The sequence below is a fragment of the Syngnathus floridae genome, chromosome 1 (assembly GCF_059516105.1).
Source record: "Syngnathus floridae isolate MCC-2025c chromosome 1, RoL_Sflo_1.0, whole genome shotgun sequence".
In the NCBI taxonomy this organism is placed as follows: domain Eukaryota; kingdom Metazoa; phylum Chordata; class Actinopteri; order Syngnathiformes; family Syngnathidae; genus Syngnathus; species Syngnathus floridae.
In genome coordinates, this window is record NC_142413.1 from 25,968,733 (window position 1) to 25,988,187 (window position 19,455).

General features: G+C 43.0%; 2 protein-coding genes across 5 annotated transcripts in view; both read right to left on the reverse strand.

The window, feature by feature from the left end:
• spdl1 (spindle apparatus coiled-coil protein 1) overlaps nt 1-19,455 on the reverse strand; it is a 192,484-nt gene that overhangs the window by 42,534 nt on the left and 130,495 nt on the right. The gene's annotated exons all lie outside the window — the stretch shown is intronic.
• On the reverse strand, nt 12,258-18,664 carry LOC148404735 (general transcription factor II-I repeat domain-containing protein 2B-like). The gene has a single exon (XM_088393080.1). It carries the CDS (start codon nt 16,420-16,422, stop codon nt 15,484-15,486), a length of 939 nt encoding a protein of 312 aa, XP_088249206.1. The 5' UTR covers nt 16,423-18,664; the 3' UTR covers nt 12,258-15,483.

The following is a 19,455-nucleotide window of genomic DNA, read 5'->3' on the forward strand; positions in this document are numbered from 1 at the left end:
ATTATACGTATATATGTTTTTTTTTTACTTGTCTTTGTTGTTTGGGGTAGCATAATCATATGATAAATCAGGAGGGAGATGTTAGGGTTTTCCAGGTTATCTTTATCATAGGATTATGTTGGAATGCAACAGGTAATAAATACCTTACCTTGTCCTCCTTATCACAAGGTCGTAAAACATCCCCTGACATGTTTAAACTAGAGGACAAGGGCTTTAGCCAGTTTACCCAAACCCCCACTCTGTTTCTCTTAATAAATATCCCATCGCAGGAACGAGGGTTGAGACTTCATTCTGGAGTGAGTGAACTCTCCACCTGCAGGTGTCTAAAAGAACTTGCTTGTCTCCCGTGTGGTTCTTGCAAAATATTGTTTGAGTGAGCAAATCTCTAACAGTTAGATTACCAAAGGATTCCTGAGCGCGGTGCCGCTGCTCACTGCTACCCTAGGGGATGGCTTAAATGCAGAGGACAAATTTCGCCACACCCAGATGTGTGTGTGACAATCATTGGTTCTTTACCTTTTGACTTTTAGAAACACTTTTGATAAACTGCTGGCTGTTTTGTTCACCACGTGAGATCTCTTTGATCGTAATGGCGGCTGTTTACATTCCACCACATGCAAGGGCAATCAAAGCCACGCAGCTTCTGGCTGATCAGGGAACAGACATGGAGAAAATAATACCAAACTCACTAATCATGATGGGTGATTTTAACAGGGCTAACCTCGCATATAAGCTCCCCAAATACAGACGGCACATAACATGTCCCACCAGAGGGACGCAGACACTGGACCACTGCTATACCGTAATAAAGGACGCATACCGCTCTGCGCCACGTGCAGCTTTAGGACTCTCGGACCACTGTCTAGTTCATCTGATCCCAACCTATAGGCAGGGATTAAAAACTTCTAAGCCTGTGGTGAGGACTGTGAGGAAGTGGACAGTGGAGTCAAAGCAGGACCTCCAAGCCTGCTTTGACTGCACCATTTTTTTTTTAAAACTGCAACTTCAGACCTGCATGAACTCACCTATACTGTCTTATCATACACCAGCTTTTGTGAGGACTTGTGTGTGCAGACTAAGACCTTCTGCATGTACAACAACGACAAACCTCGGTTTACAATCAACCTCAGGATGCTGTGCAAAGTCAAGGAGGAGTCTTACAGGAGTGGGGACCGGGACCTGTTCAGGCAGACCAGGAACACACTGAACCGTGAGATCAGGAAAGCCAAGAGGTGTTATGGGGAGAGCCTGGAGAGACACCTCTCTGCCAATCCTGATCCCTTGAAAGTGTGTAAAGGTCTGCAGAGCATCACGGCTACAACCTGTGGAGAACCCAAGGCTTGCAAACCAGCTAAACAGGTTTTACTGCAGGTTTGAACGGTCACCCACACATCAGGACCTCCTGCATCACAATCGACACACACCTCCCCCCACAACCTCCTGTCTAGAACTCCATCATCGTTATCACCTACTCTCTCTAAGTCCCAATGACCATCGTCACACACACATCTGGGTGTGGTGAAATTTGTCCTCTGCATTTCACCCATCCCCATGTGATTTTGATCCATCCCCTGGGGGAGAGGGGAGCAGTGAGCAGCAGCGGTGCCGCACTCGGGAATCATTTGGTGATCTCACCCCCCAATTCCAACCCTTAATGCTGAGTGCCAAGCAGGGGGGCAATGGGTCCCATTTTTATAGTCTTTGGTATGCTCCGGCCGGGGTTTGAACCCACAACCTTCCAGTCTCAGGGCGGACACTCTACTACTAGGCCACTGAGCTTACAGAAGCCGCGCCCGCACTTCAGATCCCCGAGGAGGAGGTGTGTCAGATGTTTCGGAGACAAAAGAACAGCAAGGCACCAGGCCCAGACGGCGTGTCACCCTCCTGCCTGAAAGTCTGTGCTGAACAATGGGCACCCACCTTTTCACAGATCTTCAACCTTTCCCAGGAGCTGTGTGAGGTGCCCTTGTGCTTCAAGAGCTCCACCATCGTACCGGTGGCCAAGAAGCCCGCCATCACAGGTTTGAATGACTATAGACCTGTTGCCCTGACATCTGTAGTCATGAAATCCTTCGAAAGGTTAGTGTTGAACCACCTGAAGGTCATCACGGGCCCCCTGCTTGTCCCCCTGCAGTTTGCCTACCGGGCAAACAGGTCGGTGAACAATGCGGTCAACATGGGGCTGCAATACATCCTGCACCACCTGGACACCCCAGGGACGTACACCAGGATCCTGTTTGTGGACTTCAACTCGACGTTCAACACCATCGCTCCCGACATCCTCCATCATAAGCTCGTCCAGCTCGTGATGCTTGCCTCCACCTGTCAGTGGATCACCAGCTTCCTGACCAACATGAGACAGCATGTTTGGCTGGGGACCATCACACCTGACACCCGGACCAACAATAAGGGCGCCCCCCAGCGGTGCGTCCTCTCCCCACTTCCGTTCTCTCTCTACACTAACGATTCCTCCTCAGGCGACTCTTCTGTGAAGCTCCTGAAGTATGCGGACAACACAACTCTCATCAGACTGATCCGGGACGGTGACGAGACTTCATACAGACAGGAGGTGGATTGGCTGGTCCACTGGTGCAGCCAAAACCACCAGGAGCTGAACCACCTCAAGATCGTGGAGATGACAGTGGAATTCAGGAGAGACCCTTCACCACATCCACCCCTCACTATCCACAGTAATACTATTCCCTCCACAGACACCTTCAAGTTCCTGGGATCCACAATTTCTCAGGACCTGAAATGGACCAGCCACATAGACTCTGTCCGGAAGAAGGCCCAGCAGAGACTGTACTTCCTGAGACAGCTCAGGAAGTTCAACCTGCCACAGGTGCTGCTGAAAACCTTCTATACTGCCATCATCCAGTCTATCCTCTGCACCTCCATAACTGTCTGGTTTGGATCGGCCACCAAACAAGACAAGCACAGACTGCAAGGGACAATCAGGATTGCAGAAAAGAGAATCAGGACCAACCTCCCATCTATCCAAGACTTGTACCTGTCCAGGACCAGGAAACGTGCAAGTAACATCTCTACAGACCCTTCTCACCCAGGTTGCAGTCTGTTTGAACTACTCCCCTCTGGACGGCGTTATAGAGCTCTGTACGCTAAAACCAGCAGACACAGAGACAGCTTCTTCCCCCAGGCTGTTGCTCTGATGAACTCACACCACTCTTCGAGTCTCAGAGTCATTACTGTGCAATAACATCCTGCTCTCCACACCTTTTTTGAATTGTCTACACTGTTTGTACTATGTGTCCTCTCTGCATCCATTGCAGCCTAGTCATCCTCGAAGAGGGACCCTCCCATCTGTGGTCTCTTCTCAAGGTTTCTCAAATTCCCTAGCTGGAGTTTTGAGTTTTTCCTTGCCCTCTTGGGAGTTTAAGATCATGGGATGTTTGAGAATATCTGCCATTTTTCACATGTCCTGAGTGTTGTTGTTAGTCACCTAAATGTTGAACAGAGGCTGTGATTTACTGCAGTCAAATTCCTTGTTTGGCATGCTCAAACATGGCGAATAAAAACTCTTGAATAAAGTTTTATCTTGTTTCCTTTGTACAGAGAGGTGACATTCCACGTCCCTCAAGCCAGCTTCTGTAGCCAGGGATCGGATTGCCAAGGCCGAGCTTTGGCCAACGCCCAGCTTTGGCCACTGCCCAGCTCTGGCCACCGCCCAGCTCACTCTGTACCCAACCCCTTTGGCCCCTCCGACGGGTGGTGAGCCCATGGAAAGGGGGACTCACGTTGCCTTTCCGGGCTGTGCTCAGCCGGGCCCCATGGATCAAGGCCCGGCTACCAGACGCTCACCTTCAAGAGCGCCTCCAGTGGGCCCTGGTGACCCACGTCTGGGAGATTGTCAATACAGCGATCCCTCAACACTTTGCGCATCATCTTTTGCGAATGCACTACTTCACGGGTTTATAAGTGATGGGAACATGGAGTTTAAATACAAGCAGATAGCATGGGGCGTGCATCTAAGCAATGTGCTTCACTGAGGACAAGCATGGGTTGCACGGTAGTCTGCCGCGCACATAGGAAAAAAGCACTGCCGTCCAGCAGTCAGGACAGAATTTTTTTTTTTTCCTACGTGCGCAGAACACCAGCAATGACACCTGATGGTGTGCCTCTGAGCAATGTGCGTTACTGCGAACGTGACTGTGTTCAAGTGCAGGACGTGGTAGCCGGCCACGCGCACCAACCATTGCAAAAGGAGTCGAGGCGTGAAAATATCATGTGTTTGTTCTTTTATTTACTGTAAAGGTACAATACATGCACAGAACAGTGTGGGAATGGTTAGTAACGGCATAAGAAAGGTTTACGTAGCGTGAACGTATTGGGGAGGGTTTAAAAAGCATTAATATTGTGTACTGGACCACAGTGCAACAGGAAATTAATGTGCAACTGTTACTCACTTTGATTTTGTTATGCATGATGTCCCCCGGGTTAGTGTAGTGTGGTAATTCTGAAGTTGGACCTTTAGCATTACTTGGCAAGGTAAACCACACTTAATTGACTTACAATACACCCATGCCCTCTAGCGGCCAATATGAAAGACTATGTGTTGGAAATATTAATACATGGTATCTAAATTGCTAAATAATGCATACACCATATCTACTGCAGGGATTTTCTGGAACGCGGGTGGTTCTGGAACGCATGTCCCGCAAAAAACTCGGGATCATTATACTCTACAACAGGGGTGTCCAAGTCCAGTCCTCGAGGGCCGCATTCCTACATGTTTTCCAAGTTTCCCTCATTAAACACACCTGATTCAATGATCAGGCTCGTGCACAGGTGTGTTTAACGAGGGAAACTTGGAAAACATGTAGGAATGCGGCCCTCGAGGACTGGACTTGGACACCCCTGCTCTACAATATGTTTTTACACACAGCCACTCAGATCAGTTTAGCTCCAGCATTTAGATTAATATACAGACTTGAATTTTTGCTTTCTGTTTCCTATCTGCTGCTTTGCGTACACTCCCTGTAAGCTACAAATGCGCCGAGGCTTCTGGGTTGCTATAGTATAATGTGCGTCTGCCGGAGAGACAATCTACATTATTTTCTTCTCTTTTCTCGTTCTCCACAGCTGCTCCCTGTGTTTGTATTTTTACTTTTAGAAGACTATTATTTTCATATTTGTAGGCAGCAAATCGTTGACCTTTGCCAGTTTCGGCGATAACACAGATCAGAATCTAGCAAGACTTTGTGGCTGCTCGTCGCCGTTGTTCACCAGGCACATAATTATAGCTTAACAGGTGTCTACAGCTTTGTGCACCACTTACACCAGGGGTGTCCAAACCTTTTGCAAAGGGGGCCATATTTGGTTAGAAAAAAAATGTATAGGGGCTGAAGGAATGGGTTAAAAAAATAAAAGAAATCCTGCGTAGCTACACCTTATTGAATAAAGTACGAACCGGATTCGGTTGAAGTAGGGAAATTTTGTAAAATATAAATCAAAGCAAAATACAATGATTTGAAAATCCTTTTCAACCTATATTCAATTGAATACACTACAAAGACAACACATTTAATGCTCAAACTAATAAACTTTATTTTATTTTTCAAATAATAACTAACTTAGCATTTCATGGCTGCAACATGTGCAGTGGAAGTTTGGAAAGGGCATGTTTACCACTTCGTTACATCACCTTTACTTTTAATAACACTCAATAAATGTTTTGGAAGAGAGGAGACTAATTCTCTTAGCTTCTCATGTGGAATTATTTCCCATTCTTGCTTGATGAACCGCTTCAGTTGTTCAACAGTCCGGGGTCTTCCCTGTCGTATTTTACGCTTCATAATGCGCCACACATTTCCAATGGGAGACATGTCTGGATTGCAAGCGGGCCAGGGGAGAACCTGGACTCTTTTACTTCGACGCCATGCTGTTGTAACACGTGCAGAATGTGTCTTGGCATTATCTTGCTGAAATAAGCAGCGGCGTCCATGAAAAAGACGTCGCTTGGATGGCAGCATATGTTGCTCCAAAATCTGTATGTACTTTTCAGCATTTATGTTGCCTTCACAAAAATGTAAGTCACCCATGCCATGGGAACTAATGCACCCCCACCCCCATACCATCACAGAAGCTGGCTTTTGAACTTTGCGTTGATAACAGTCCGAACGGTCCGCTTCCTCTTTGGTCCGGAGGACACGACGTCCAGTGTTTCCAAAAACAATTTGAAAAATGGACTCATCAGACCACAAAACACTTTTCCATTGTGCATCAGTCCATTTTATATGATCTATCTATCTATCTATCTATCTATCTATCTATCTATCTATCTATCTATCTATCTATCTATCTATCTATATCTATCTATCTATCTATCTATCTATCTATCTATCTATCTATCTATCTATCTATCTATCTATCTATCTATCTACCTATCTATCTATCCACTTCGTGCTTTGTGGCACATAAGGCCTTCACAGAGCTCATCCACTTGTCACGGTCAGCTGCTGCAGTCCTCGCTTCAGACCATGACTTCCATCCTGCTTCTTTCCTCTCTTTCTCGATAGTACGCCTCCATGGCTGTGTTGCAGTCGTTGTTGTGGTCCTGCCGTAGTATGTGTCCAATCATTTTCCATTTAAGCATTCTAACTTTTTCACTCAATGGCTCCGTTTCAGCTCTCTCTAGTAGGCCTTTATTGCTGATGTGGTCTTGCCAATGTATGCAAAGTATTCTTCGTAGGCATCGGTTGTGGAACACATCAATTGCCTTGCTGTCCCCTTTATTCATTTTTCACGTTTCACATCAGTACAGCAGTACTGGCACTACTAGTGTCTTATAAAGCTTTAGCTTGGTTCTTCTTCAGGCATCATTGGAGCTCCAGGTCTTAAGTTTAATAAATGCACCTCTTGCTTTTGACAGCTTATTCTTCAGATTTTTCATACCGCGTCCCTCTTTACATACTATTGATCCCAATAAGTGGTCTTACATCCTCAATATCTTGCTCATTGATCTTGATTCGTTCCTGTTTTTTTGCATTTATCCTCATTGGTTTTGTCTTTTGTGTAGTGATCTTGAGTCCTACTTGCTTGGGTTCTGCATCCATTCGGGTTGTTTTATTCTGCATATGATGTTTTGTAGAGGAGAGTAATGCTATATCATCTGCAAAGTCCAAATCATCAAGTTTTAATGTCAGCGTCCATCTAATTCCTTTATCTCCCTCTTGAAATGTTCTTCTCATAATCCAGTCTATCATAATTAAAAACAAGAACCCTGACATATTGCATCCTTGCTTTACGCTGGTTTTGATGTTCAACCACTCACATACTTCCCCTTGGTTTTCCACCGCACACTAGAAGTCTTCATAAAATAGTCTGACCATTCTGACAATCTTCTCCGGAATTCCATACGGCTTCATAATGATCCACAGGCTTTCATGATGTACAGAGTCGAAGGCTTTTTCAAAGTCTACGAAGTTTAAGTATGGTGTTGCTTGCCACTCATTTACCTGTTCTATTATGTTTCTCAATGTGAATATTTGCTCTGTTGTTCCCCCACCTGTCCTGTAACCTGCTTGTTCCTTTCTCAGCCTGCAATCTTTGCATGGTAGAGTTTTAACCGCACTTACTGATGTAGTGACAAACTGTATTTACTGACAGTGGTTTTCTGAAGTTTTCCTGAGCCCATTTGGTGATATCCTTTATGCACACATGTCGTTTTACAGGGCAGTGCCGTCTGAGGGATCGAAGGTCACTGTCTTTCAGTCTTGGTTTCCGGCCGTGGCACTGACGTGCAGTGATTTCACCAGATTCTCTGAACCTTTTGATGATATTATGGACTGTGGATGTTGAAATCCCTAAATTCCTTGCAATTTTGCTTTGAGAAATGTTGTTCTTAAACTGTTCAACTACCGTATTGGCCCGAACATAAGATGAGGTCTTTTGCTTTGAAATAAGACTGGAAAAGTAGGGGTCGTCTTATATTTGGGGTCTAGACATTATACCCATTTTCACTTGTGCGTTGCGGAAAGTTAAAGGTTGCTGGTATCGACTGACTTTGTTGCTGTGATCGTGTTGTCCGATCGCGATTTGCTTCATGTGTGCGCCATTTGATTGACAGCTCCAGCGCACTCATAATCGACTGAGTATGTTGCTGTGATCGTGTGCGTCTTTGACACAAAGTGAGTATATACATTTCATTGTTACTATTGTCCACTGTTGTGCCGTTTGTCCGATCGCGGTTTGCTTCGTGTGCGCGCCGTTTGCTTGACAGCTCCTTGGAGTTTGCCTTGCATCGTACGAGTGGCCGTTACGCAGCGGCACGGCGACAAACGGTCGCCAGCAAATGTATTTTGTTGTCTCGATCGATGACTTGGTGTGTTGCAGAGTGTATTTCATTTATGGTTATTTATTATTATTTTTTGCCAATAATTCAGTAAAGCAATCAAAACTGAGCCACGTCTTCCCTCCTGTGTTCTGACCTACACCCAGGGGCGAAATGAGCATAAATATCCGAGCCGACTCCCTATAAGGTCCTCAGGCTCCCTAACAATAGCAGTAGGAGTTTGCATTATTTTATTGCAATGTTTTTCCTTATTCAGATTTGTTTCAAGACTACAGTTACAGCTAGACTTCACTTTAATGGTTAATGCAGTTATTGAAATGTTGTTTTATCACAGTAGATTGGTTTACCGTATTTTCCGGACTATAAGTCGCTCCGGAGTATAAGTCGCACCAGCCATAAAATGCCCCAAAAAGTGAAAAAAAAACATATATAAGTCGCTCCGGAGTATAAGTCGCATTTTGGGGGGCAATTTATTCGACAAAATCCCACACCAAAAACAGTCATGAACGAGCAACAACAGGCTAAACGATAGCAACAACAGGCTAAACGATAGGTATGCTAACGTGACAAACACAAACAAAGAGCTGAGAACGGGCCTGACGTAACATATAGAGTGATTTAGAACAACCATTACATAAATAACATGTTTATAAAACCATCGGTGTCACTCCAATTCATTAAATCCATCGATCGTTCTTTGTCAACAATGGCTGCGCGCGGCTGAGGGCGCTTGCACTTCAAAATATTCCACAGGCTCATATAACGATAGATAAACTATATTTCAAATAACTATAATATAAGCAATACTATTATCAAACCATCCGTGCACTTTAAACCCATTAAATCCATCGATCAAATTCCTCGTCCTTTGTCAACATCGCCGCGCGTGCGCCCTGACGTCAGCCTCGTCTTTATTCCACAGATCTAGTATATAACTATATTGTAGCGTTAACAAAGTACAAGAATAGACGTGGGTTTGGTAAACGGCTGTTTATTCGACAAAACAAACTTCCAAGCGTGTGGCGGCGTGGACTTCCAGAGACGATAGCTCCATGGCAGAGGACCGGGCGTGCGTAATGGCCATGTCTGAGCCCCATGCACCGTTCGCGGACAGCCACTCGGCCGAGCGCCGGCCCCCGACTCAGTAGAGTAGGACCGGGCCTGTGCAAAAGCCATAATAGTTTTTCAAACCTTCTATGTCACTCCAAATCCTTAATTCCTTTAAACTCTTTGTCCTCCGTGTCACTTAGAAATGATTACCGCTAATGATGCCGGTCGTCCTTACGTGGGTCGCGCCACGCGGTGCCACTGACGTCACTTGAAATAGTAATCCATTGGTACATCACGGTTCTCCAAACTTTCTTTCTGCTGCTCGATTACTGTTTTCAGCTGCATATTTTACAACTTGAAGTTTGTAACTTGCAAAATATGACTTTCTTTTTGGTGCCATTTTTCTTAAGCCCACCCAGTTGATGAGTCACGGCCAACGGTGAAATTTAAAGCGCCCTCATCCAGTTTCGTCTGAAAACATATTTTTTTTCAGATGTAGTTTTTTGTTTTGTTTATTTGGTTGTTTTATCAAAGACAAACTCTGCTTTATTGTCGATTTTTTTTTTCATATACCAAGACACACAAAGAAATTTAAATTACGTTCCCACTATCCCTCGGTGAGATAGTACACATATCCATACAAGCAACACAAAAAAACCCAAGAAGGCATAAACAATGAATAAATAAGAGTGTTGAATACATGATAAATAAACAAATAATAATAAATAATAATAATATAAGAGGAGCGAACAGACAGTGGACTTGGATATGGTGCTTTAATGTGTTAATTGCTTTATTTGATGTTTTCTCTATTTTTTAATGTTTTGAATATGTTCAAGATAAAGATATAAAAGCATGTTAAGTGATCAACTATACTAAAAATAACATGGGAAGTGGTCAACTATACTTTTAAGTGATGTCTTATTGATCAAGTAAACATTTGTGAAAAAAAAAAACATATATAAGTCGCTCCTGAGTATAAGTCGCCCCCCCACCCAAACTATGAAAAAAACCGCGACTTATAGTCCGGAAATTACGGTATTTAGATTTCAAAAACCAGAAGCCATTCATTTACAAATGTGATTGCACTTTAGTTTACATATTTAAATGTTCAGATATTAAGATGTGATACAGTTTTCACATGATTTGAATGAGGCAAAATAACATGCTTTTTATCTCAAATACATTGTTATAATCATTTGTTTCAGATGTAATTATTTTCTGTATAAAAATTCAATTTGGTGTTCAAAAAGTCTTTTTTCAAACTTGAGTCTTGAAAAAGAGTCGTCTTATAAGCGGGGCCGTTTTATTTTCGGGCCAATACGGTATTTTCTCACGCAGTTGTGGACAAAGTGGTGAACCTCGTCCCATCCTTACTTGTGAATGACTGAGCATGTTTGGGGAGGCTCCTTTTATACCCAATCATGATACCCACCTGTTTCCAATTAGCCTGATCACATGTGGGATGTTCCAAATAGGTGTTTGATGAGCTTTTCTCAGCTTTCTTAGTATTTTTTGCCACCTTTTCCAACTTCTACTGGATGTGTTGCAGCCATGAAATTCTAAGTTAATTATTATTTGGCAAAAAACAATTAAGTTTATCAGTTTGAACATTAAATATTCAAGATTCAAGATTCAAGACTTTTTTATTCGCCATGTTTGAGCGTGCCAAACAAGGAATTTGACTTCGGTAAATCACAGCCTCTGTTCAACATTTAGGTGACTAACAACAACACTCAGGACATGTGAAGAACGAAAGATATTCTCAAAAAACCCCTGATCTTAAACTGATCTTAAACTCCCAAGAGGGCAAGGAAAAACTCAACACTCCAGCTAGGGGAAATGAGAAACCTTGAGAAGAGACCACAGATGGGAGGGTCCCTCTTCTAGGATGACCAGGCTGCAATGGATGCAGAGAGGACACATAGTACAAATATGTTGTCTTTGTAGTGTATTCAATTGAATATGGGTTGAGAAGGATTTTCTAATCGTTGTATTTTGTTTATATTTATATTTTACAGTATTTCCCAACTTCAACCGAATCCGGTTTGTACAATACATAAGCAGACAAGTATATTCACATATTAAATCAATCAAAGAAATATTTTAAGCATATAATTATTATACCTACACACCAAATCAATAAAGGCATAACTAGACATTTTTGATATGTGGTATTGACAAAGGCTTTTATACCTTCATGATCTGATATGTATTTCTGTGCCCTTTGAAATAAGAAATGTTTTTTGATATATTGCTTGAATAGCTTAATGACCCTTAATGCATGCCTGTTGTTTTTCTAAATCACGGACTCTGCCAAAGGCGTCTAAGAATGTTCAGTACTTGATTAAATCTTATGTTTTGATTAATGTTTAATGTGATGCTTGATGATGTTGGCTAATGCTAGACGCCAGCTTTGGATTACTACTGAATGTTCTGGACCGAGGGAAACGTTTTGCCTAACAATGAAAAGATATGGTTGGAAGCATGATTAAACTAAAAATGTGACAAAGTAAGTAAGTACATGGAATGTCAAAAGAACAAACAACCAAATGCATGTTAAGTGTTGAGTAAGAACTTTGCATAGTCAGGGAACATTTACAAACTGATGATGTCACACCCAAAACTACACATAATTCCGAACAAAAAGGTGAAGTGGATGTATGTGCAAGAATGGAGGAAACTGTTTACAGGAAGGACACTTGAAGATAAAACCAGCAGAGGTGCTGGAGTGAGAGCGGCAGGAGAAAAACAGCCAAGAACCCTGTCAAAGGTGATCCCCAAGGCCGAAAGACGGGAAGGAAAACAACAGCCCACACACACACCGAATCGCCCATAATCAGCACCCACCCCCACGGAACCAGCTCTCACCGAACCAGCACCCACTCCCATGGAATCAAACCCTCCTGCGAACTTGCCCCACCCCCTGAACTCATTACCCTTCCAACTCGGCCCACACTGGCATATGCAACTGAATATAAATTGACCAAAGAACCTTGAACATTGCTTTTTGAATGGGGACTTTCTGCTCTTGAGCATTGCCGCGTGAAAAGCCCAGCACTGTATTGTAATTTTCCTGAAAACAGAGCTTTCTTAACAGGAATTTTGACTGAACTCAACCAATCTGTGTAAGTCTAATTTTTGTTTCGGTGTCTTGTTCTTTTCCTAAAACTGAAGAAAGAAAACAAACACGCAGTGTGTGAATTGGATAGCAGGTTAGGCTCTGGCTTTTGCCATGAGGGGCGGATAGCGCGCTTCCCAAATTGTGAACCAAATCCAACAGGGCCAACCTTTCGGATTGACATTCCTCGAACCATTACCATTGTAAATTAACTTATAAATACCGTATTTATTCTAATGATCGCCCAGAGTGATAATTAGAGAAGGGTTATGTCCAACGGGGGGTGGGCGATTAATAGAGAATACTTTTTGTCCGATCGCCAAGGGGCACTGAAATGGCCGATATGTATATTTTCCTTACGTAGTATGCAATACCTGCATCTCACTGGTGTTCTTAACACTAGAACAGCGGTTGTTTTAATCTACCTCTAACAGCGGGGTGGCGTCAATTGACGCTCCATCGATGCGACACGTCACCGTCGCACATCACATGTTGTGCACGTCATGTTATCGCGATCGTCTTGTTCGAGCGCACGCCCCGATAACGTAATTGTGTGAGGATATTGTAGTGGAGTGACGAGTGTAATTGTATCATAGTTTATGGAGAAAAACAATTTAAAAGGGACATTCGACGTGCTGTCAAATCAGTCATATTTAAACTTGCGCAATGACGTCGGCATGCGGTCGTGGAGAAAAACGCAAGTTTTGGGGGGAATTTTTAGCAGCATGGGCGATAATTAGAGGTATCAAGGTTTTTTATTTATGTCATCGCTAACACACACTGGGCGATTATTAGAATATGGGCGATAATTAGATTACCGTAATTTCCGGACTATAAGCCGCACCGGACTATAAGCCGCACCAGCTAAAATTCAGGGATATTTTAGTTTTTTTCTTACATAAGCCGCACCGGACTATAAGCCGCACGTGCACATGAGTTTTTTACAAAGAAAGACAGTACACAGAAAGCCGTAAAAATCCATAAATACGCCGCACCGCCATTTAAGCCTCAGGCTTCAAAGTAACCTTCTGAATAAAATGCATTAAAAGTTCACATTCATTACAACTTGTTTTTGGTGAGCAAAATGTCAGAAGAATTGAATTTAAATGCTGATTGATTGGGTTTTAATACAATGCAGATGGTCCAAACAGCGCCACTGCTTTGTGTAATCGCTGAGTCACATGGCAGAGTAAGAGAAAGGGTTTAGAGCCCTTTGACGCAGGTCACCTAGTGTGCATTCCTACTAAAGCTCATAATAGTCACAAGCAACACAGCCAGAATAAGCAGGAGCCATAGTAGTGTTTCAAAATAGTAATTTTGTTGTTGTTGTTTTTTTCAAGATACCGCACAACAGTGGTCCACAGCCTTTTTACGAGTGTATAAAAGTGATCAAGTCATCACAAAAATCACGAAAACAATTTTATATAAGCCGCACCTGACTATAAGCCGCAGGGTTCAAAATTTTGGAAAAAAGACGCGGCTTATAGTCCGGAAATTACGGTAAATACGGTATGTTACGATATCCTGTGCTGTCTGAAAATAGGTTGATATTGCAAAAGAAACTCTTGTCAATTGCATTACCAGGGTAGATATGAAGATTAAAATAATAATAAATTCAAAGATAGATTGATATTGCAAATGAGAATCTATTGTCAGTGGTATTGTATTACCAGGATCGTTGAAGATTAATATAATAATGAATTAAATACAAATGAACAATTTTATTAAAATTTATTTACTACATGTCTGTTTTATTATTGTAATAATAAGAAGGTTGATATTTGTGTTTCGACTACAGTAAACAGGTCAGATTGTATCATGCCAAATTAAATCATTCTACGTTTTATCTTTTTTATTTTATTTTATTTTCATAAGCGTGGGCAGTAACAAGCCTGCTAGCGTGTTTAGTATTAGACATAAGCGGCTTGCTAACTGCATTGAGCCTGTTAAGACGTCGCCATTCCACTCCACCGTGGTCTACTGGCTCTTGCACCTTGAAGAGTGACTGACTCCATTACTCACATAATTAAACTTAAAATTCCAGACACAGTAATGTCTATTCCTAAGGCAAGGACGTCAACGATTGAGCAACATAATGTTGCTGAGACCCTGCGTGTACCCCTCACGCAGCAATTCAGATGACATCAGATGACACACCAAATCCAACTACTACAACTACGCAGGGGTGCAGCAGCAAGTGTCAAAATTTGACTCAATAAGTTTTTGTAATGCTTGATCCTAACTATAAATTCTGAATTTCCCCTCAGGATGGGCTGACAGTGCCTGAAAAACGTTTCCTTCACTTCCAAAGTCAAGATGTAAGGACTAACTTCCCCATGCTTTTAGTAATTTCATTCAACTTTTACTAACTACAAGATAACTACCGTAATTTTCGGACTATAAGTCGCATTTTTTTCATAGTTCGACCTATACTCAGGAACGACATATGTTTTTTCTCACAAATTTTTACTTGATCATTAACACATCACTTACACGTATAGTTGACCACTTCACATGTTATTTTTAGTCTAGTTGACCACTTCACATGCTTTTATATCTTTATCTTGAACATATTCAAAACATGAAAAATAGAGAGAAAAAATCAAATAAAGCAATTAACACTTTAAAGCTGGGGTGGGCAATTATTTTTTCCATGGGGCCACATGAGAAACAGAAAATATTGTGGAGGGCCGGCCAAAAGGCTGATCTCAATTCTGCATAATATTAACTGTACTTCTTTGTAAAAAGCAGTAAATAGCATTGTTTTGACAAGCTGGTAAGAGTATATGTTATAATTAAGCAATGAAAACATGAGGTTGCCTTAAATAAAATGTAATTTATTCAAGCGAATTTCACAAAACAATGGGAAAGGCAATTAATCACTAAAACGGCATCATAAAAACACGCTAAACATGCAAATAAAAATAACCACAATACAATTAAAATCATGCACAACTCAACCAATTAAAACTGTTTACATTTTTAAGTTATTTTTTCTTGTTCAGTGAGAGAAATCTAGTCTCTGCTGGGCTTTAACGAGTGCATCAAAATCAGGTTGAATGTCTGAGGTGGAGATGCGAAGCACAGCTGACAGATGATCGTCAGTGAGAGATGATCTGTACCTGGATTTCATGAACTTCATCATTGAAAATGTTTGTTCACATATGTCGGTAGAGCCAAAGAGAACCAACATCTTCTGAGCATGTCTCTTCATGTTTGGAAAGTTCTCCTCCTTGAGAGAAGAGTAGAAATCCAGCAGAGATCCTGATTTAAAGAGCTCTCCCAGTTTTGCATCAGACTGCAGGTCAATGAGTTCCAGCTGAACATCACTGGGTGCATTATCCACACTGCAGGTAAAGGGAGAGGAAATCATGTGCATTTCATCCTCGATTGTTCTGAGATCTTCAAATCTCCTTGAAAACTCACAATGCAATGCTCCTAACATGGATGAGTACCTGCGGAGGTGATCGGCTGATGCTGTGACTTCTTTCAGGGTTTGCGTGTGAATGAGATTGTTGCTCTCCAGTTGGCTTGAAAGAAACAGCATCTTTTTCATGCAAGCCTTCACCAGGGTGTGCATTTCATGAACAAAAAGGCCCCTGCCTTGCAGTTTGGTATTCAGGTCATTCATCAGTGCGGTCACATCAACAGCAAATGCAAAATCTGCCATCCGGTCCTCATCTGAGAACGCTGGGATGTCTTTGCCTTTCATCTCACAAAACTCTCGAATCTCTGTTTTCAGGTCCCCAACTTTTTTTAGCACTTTGCCCAGGCTGAGCCATCTGACAGGTGTGTGGTAGCTGATGTCACTATGCTCAGACTCATGGTCCTCCAAAAGTGCGACAAACTGTCTGTGATTCAATGCCCGTGCCCTGATGAAGTTTACTATGTTAGTAACATTAATAACATGGTTCATTTTTAGCACTGACTTGCACAACATATATGTTGGTGTATAATACAATGCAAAAATATTAATTCCTGATCTGTGTCGATTTCAGCCACTTTATCTTATATACATTTTAAAAGTCCCACATTTTTTCCTGTAAGATTTGGACAACCGTCCGTTGTGACACCTGCCAGTCTCTCATTTCAGTCCCAGTGTGTCCATGCACGCATTCACCTCCATGAAGAGATCGCTCCCTGTAGTTGTTCCTTTCATCGACCGCATTGCTGCCAGCTCCTCCGTAATCTTGAAGTCCAGCGTTATCCCGCGGACAAATACAAGTAACTGGGCTGTGTCACGGACATCACAGCTTTCATCCAAAGCCAAGGAGAAAAAGTCAAAATTTTCCACTTCACGTTGCAGCGGAAGCTCCAGATTGCACGATATGTCCTCGACCCTTCTCGTCACGGTTCGCCTGGAGAGCGGGACTTTCTCAAATTCTTCTTTTTTTTTCAGGGCATATTAAAGCTGCAGAGTCCACCAAGCACTCTTTGATAAACTCCCCCTCCGAGAATGGCTTACTGGTTTTAGCGATTTTGAGAGCTATCACAAAGCTGGTCTTGGTTGCTGTATCCTCCAACAGAAGTTCATCCAGCTCGCGGTGCCTGCCTCCACTTGTCAGTGGATCACGAGCTTCCTAACCAACAGGAGACAGTGTGTGAGGCTGGGGAGCATCACATCTGACACCCTGACCACCAATACTGGAGCCCCTCAGGGGTGCGTCCTCTCCCCACTGCTCTTCTCCCTCTACACCAACGATTTCTCCGCAAGTGACTCTTCTGTGAAGCTCTTGAAGTATGCAGACGATACCACTCTCATCGGACTGATCCAGAACGTTGATGAGACTGCGTACAGACAGGAGGTGGAGCGGCTGGTCCACTGGTGCAGCCAAAACCACCTGGACCTGAACCCGCTCAAGACCGTGGAGATGACAGTGGACTTCAGGCGAGGCCCTTCACCACTTTCGCCCCTCACTATCCGCAGTAATACTATTCTCTCATCAGACACCTTCAAGTTCCTGGGAACCACAATCTCTCGGGACCTGAAATGGACCGGCCACATAGACTCTGTCCGGAAGAAGGGCCAGCAGAGGCTGTACTTCCTGAGACAGCTCAAGAAGTTCAACCTGCCGCGGGAGCTGCTGAAGACCTTCTACACTGCCATCATCCAGTCTGTCCTCTGCACCTCCATCACTGTCTGGTTTGGATCGGCCTCCAAACAAGACAAGCACAGACTGCAACGGACAATAAGGACTGCAGAAAAGATAATTGGAATCAACCTCCCATCTATCCAAGACATGTACCTGTCCAGGACCAGGAAACGTGCAAGTAACATCTCAACAGACCCTTCGCACCCAGGTTGAAGCCTGTTTGAACTACTCCCCTCCGGACGCCGTTATAGAGCTCTGTACACTAAAACCAGCAGACACAGAGACAGCTTCTTCCCCCAGGCTGTCGCTCTGATGAACTCACACCACTCTTAGAGTCTCAGAGTCATTGTCTGTGCAATAACATCCCGCTTTCCACACCTTTTTTGTCTACACTGTTTGTACTATGTGTCCTCTCTGCATCCATTGCAGCCTGGTCATCCTAGAAGAGGGACCCTCCCATCTGTGGTCTCTTCTCAAGGTTTCTCATTTCCCCTAGCTGGAGTTTTGAGTTTTTCCTTGCCCTCTTGGGAGTTTAAGATCAGTTTAAGATCAAGGGATGTTTGAGAATATCTTTCGTTTTTCACATGTCCTGAGTGTTGTTGTTAGTCACCTAAATGTTGAACAGAGGCTGTGATTTACCGAAGTCAAATTCCTTGTTTGGCACGCTCAAACATGGCGAATAAAAAACTCTTAAATCTTGAATGTTGAATCTTGCATCCCTGGATGTGTGAAGCTTGGTAAAAAAAACTTGCTGCTTTTGCAGTTTAGCTAGCAAAGCTTCCGATGTCCGCGCCCTTTCAGCATCAGTCACGTTCTTGTATTTCTCCCTGTGTTTCAAGTCAAAGTCAAAGTCAAAGTCAGCTTTATTGTCAATTTCTCCACATGCCAGAGACACACAAAGAAACCGAAATTTCGTTCCCCCCTATCCCACGGTGACAAGACATGGCTCACAACAGACAAACAAGTAAACAAGTACAACAAAAGCGTGCTGGATAAATAATGAATAAATAACACAACAATAAATAAATAAATAAGAGGAGCAGAAAAAAAAGGAGCAAGTGCGCGTACAGCAGACATTCCCGAAAATAGCGCAACAGTGCCGCACGCTACGCAGAAGGGGGTAGCGAGTTCAGGGCCCTAACAGCCTGGAGAAAGAAGCTGTTGGCGAGTCTGGTGGTGCGGGAGCGCAGGCTCCTGTACCTCTTCCCAGAGGGCAGAAGGTCAAACAAAGAGTGAGCCGGGTGACTCACATCACTGGCAATCGAGGTTGCCTTGCGGGCGAGATGGGAGGTGTAAATGTCCTTCAGGGTTTCGTCTCGTATTGCCGACTCAAATTGTAGTCTTAAACACGGCGATCTCCTCCCCGCAAACTAAACGGCTTTACCTCTCACTTCAGTAAATAAATACTTAGCGGTCCAATTTTTTTTGAAACCCTGCATTCGGCATCTACCTTTCTTTTTTTAGCATGAGCAGACATTTCTGAGGGCTAAAGTCGTCTTATGACTTGCTAGTGACAACGATCAAATCACGCCAATCACGTTTTGCGTCATCATGTACGTAAATAAAAAACAACTTCAAAATAAAAGCAATGCAGCTTCAGTCCATGCATCAGGTAAAATAAGAAAATATGTTTATTTTGTAATTTCCAATTAACGTTACGCGGGCCGGTCAGAGTCAATCAAAGGGCCGTATGCGGCCCGGGGGCCGTACAATGCCCAGGTTTGCTTTAAAGCGTCATATCCAAGTCCACTGTCTGCTGTTTGCACATTTGCTCCATTTTTGCTCCTCTTATATTTATTGTTATTTGTTTATTTATTATTTATTCATCACTCTTATTTATTCATTGTTTGTGCCTTCTTGTTTTTATTTTTTGTTTTGTT